At 36.1% G+C, this 3,523-nt stretch overlaps 1 protein-coding gene across 2 annotated transcripts in view; it reads right to left on the bottom strand.

Moving 5' to 3' along the window:
* cnpy1 (canopy FGF signaling regulator 1) overlaps positions 1-2,662 on the bottom strand; it is a 22,630-nt gene extending 19,968 nt beyond the window's left edge. The window contains exons 1-2 of one of the 2 annotated variants that reach the window (XM_026375499.1): positions 2,543-2,662; positions 481-583 (exon numbers count right to left, since the gene is read on the bottom strand). In XM_026375499.1, coding sequence (XP_026231284.1) covers positions 481-574 — 94 coding nt within the window. In that variant the 5' untranslated portion in view covers positions 575-583; positions 2,543-2,662. Of the gene's footprint in view, positions 1-480; positions 584-2,520 lie in introns of both variants that reach the window. The other variant, XM_026375500.1, reaches the window with a different exon arrangement.
* Positions 2,663-3,523: the final 861 nt, after the last annotated feature.

Raw genomic sequence — 3,523 nt, 5'->3', positions numbered from 1 at the left:
GATCTTTTATCCAAAGCGACTTACAAGTGAGGTACAAGGCAAAGGCAGGGTAAGCGTAAGGAGGTCTTGCCTAAGAAACCCTGCTGCAAGCAGGCCAGAGCCAGGATGCGAGTCCTGGTGTCCCGCATAGAGGGCGGCAATCTTACCACTATACTATCCAGTTGATCCTTCAGGGGATCCTCAGCAGGACTACACCAAAATATTGCTCGTGGCCATACACACATTAGGAGTTAGCGAGATAAATTTCATACAACTTAGATGAGCCTGTGATTCAACATTTTCACGTTGGTTTTGAATTCAGGCCTCCATGGGTTAATGATTTTGATTTCCATTGACCATTGTTATACAATGCACATTAATGAAGATTTTCAACTTGAATACATTCATTCATCAAGATTTGCCGTGTGATTCAAGTGTTTCTTTGACTTTTTTGGGCAGTATATTTCATTGAATAAAACCCTTCAGTGTATGCCAACTTACCAGAACAATAGAGTATCTTGTCTCTTTTCCCCTGGACTCTGCTGAAGAAGCCAAACATCACCATCACAGTGAACTGAATTATCCACGAGCCCATACTGATAACCTAACAGGATATTCAGATAGTCAGACTAATTGATAAGACCAGTAGCACAAACTGAATTCTAATATAAAGTATCATTCAAATTTTGAAGTACTGAGAGATTTTAATGAGCAAAACAAATGATAAACCTGCCTTCCCCATTTCTTTTTTAATTATGAACCAATAGATAGCCCTGTGCACAGATATGAATAGATGTGTAGTATACTGTAGCTAGCAAACTGAATACATGAATATTTTCCAGCACTAGTCACATTAGTCTTATGAGTAACAGTAAAGTGCCAGTACCTTTTCCGTAACTCTGATTGATGTTTTTCATCTAAGGCACCTCTTTGACCTATGCCCTTTAGAAACCTTTAAAAAGTACGATTTCACATTCATTTTCCCTCACATTGTTAGTGACTTGCAGCTGGATCAGCAAAAGATGAACAACTGTGTTTAAAATTTACAAACATATAATTTGTCACTTTGCTTGAATCTTTATTTATGTGACAAAAGGACAGGACTCAATGGCTTAGTGAGTCACTACGTATAGCAACAACAAGCTTGTCCCAGCAGTGTCACTTATATCGAATAATAATATTATTTTTGCAGACGCAACAGCACCTTTCCAGAGGGACACTGAAAAGTGACTGACATTTAGAAAGAGACATTGGCCTTGACCTAATCATTGCTCCCATAACAACCTAAAAACAAAATGTAACATTAAATTAACAAGTAAAGGTACTAAATTGTTTTTATTATTAAAACAATAAATACATTTCTACCAGCACAAAGCAACTTGCAAAAACATTTCAAACAAACCGGAATCAAACTTTAACTGTAAACATTTAGTGCAAACTGCAATAACACACAAACATGGAATTTAACAGAGTAGGTTAGACCCATAGATCAGTTCCATTATACAATTCCCAATCTAGCTATCTATGCACCATCTGGGACAATATCTGATATCTGATATCGACATTAGATTGTGCATCCCTAATTTAAAGATAGACATATAGTTAGTTGCACCAAGAAAACATTACAACTATGAAAAGAGTGGGGATATCTTAGTAAATGAAGGATAAGAGCAGAAACCACTGTGAATGTCTGTGACCTTTGAACACAAACCCTCAGGCAAGTCTGCATGGGAATCTGAATGAAGCTACCTGGACTTTGTACCTTGGAAAACTGCTTTCACTGAACACTGTTAACTGGTGCATCCAGAAAGGCAACATGAAATTATTAATGGTGCCATAGCCAACATATTTGGTGGCATGGGGATGCATCAGTGTCCACGACATTGCTCCATATATGTGAAGATACTACTGATGCGTATATATGCAACATATTTTGGGATCTTAGAGAGAGATAAGCTGCTATCTAAGCAATGTCTTTTTTCCAAGAAGTTGTGTTTCATAGACACAGAGTGTCATCATTTGTTTGTGCGTGAATGCCTGCCTGCAGTCCAGATTTGTGACCTATTGAAAATGTTTGTAAAAATGCTATACACAGATAAAACCTGTGACATGGTTATTTAAACGCATGTAAACCGAATCACTGACAGACTGTATTGTAAAAAATATAAAAGACACTCCACAGATTATTCTCTATGTTTGAGGTTCTATGGTCTAGCATTATATCCTGAAAATGAAGAAAAGGATGTGATCGCAGGCAATTGTGCGTCATGTTTTCTCTTTTCAGTAAAAACATATTTAGGACACTTTAGTGGGCCTATTCGATTAATTTGAGCAACATATTGTTTCCACAGACTGTGACGTTTTACGATTATTGCAACACTGACTGCATCTACCACTAGCGACTTTGGTCAAGTGAGAATGACGGATTAACTCAATGTAAAATAGGTAGTAAAAATATCGTTATTTTATTACGATCTGGACTAGAACATTATTTGTAAGTATACATGACCAAATTGGGGGGAAAAAAGAGGATCGGCTTACGTTAGCAGGTAGCACGTCTTACCTGGCGAGGAAAACAAGCTACACTCCGAACTCCGGTGACGCTTTCATCTATAGATTCTCCTTATAGTTAATAACTTTACTCCACTTATCTCGATCATCCACACCAAAAGCTTTTATTCATTGCAGTTTCCGCTTGTATGTTTCAAACTAAAATATTTATTGACTAACACTTCTTAAAATGTGAGTACAACAGTAGAACTGAGACAACGGTTTGCGTGGACGTGAGTTAAATGTGTTTTTTCATTGTCTTTTTTCTCTTTGTTTTTGTAAAATGTTCGTCAGATAGTTTAGCATAGTCTCCATGCTATTCGACATGTACTTTTATTTTGAAGTCATAGTGACCTCACTTGTCCTCTCCCTCTACCTACACTTCATGCTATTTACAGCCGAGTACGGCTATAATGTAGTGTAGCCACGTTCTGTGAGCCATCGGCCTGGTTAACCAATCGTGTTGTAGACTCAAAGAGCACGGCCCAATAATAAACCCGGTGTCTCAGGCGGCGTTTCTGTTTTTTTTTTTTTTTTTTTTTGTCTTTCAACTTTATTTATATAAACTTTATTTATAAGGTGCACCTTTGATAATAACAGTTAAGATTTATTGCACTGAAAAGTCTTACTTTGAAAAGTAAGTCTTACTTTACAAAATCTTTCGGGGGTGGCTGTGGCTCAATAGGTAAATCAGTTGTCTGCTAATCATAAGGTCGGTGGTTTGATATAGATTAGCTATATCTGTATATAGAGAGATCATATATATATATATATATATATATATATATATATATATATATATATATATATATATATATACACACACACACACACACACACACACACACACATATATATATATATCTATATATCTATATCTATATCTATATCTATCTATCTATCTATCTATCTATCTATCTATATATATATATATATATATAGCTGGGTGTCACCTGCATGGTAATGCAAAAAGTATGTGAACCTTTTAGAATCT

The sequence above is a fragment of the Anabas testudineus genome, chromosome 17 (genome assembly GCF_900324465.2).
Source record: "Anabas testudineus chromosome 17, fAnaTes1.2, whole genome shotgun sequence".
NCBI classification, from domain to species: Eukaryota; Metazoa; Chordata; class Actinopteri; order Anabantiformes; family Anabantidae; genus Anabas; species Anabas testudineus.
This window is presented reverse-complemented; position numbering and strand designations above follow the sequence as displayed.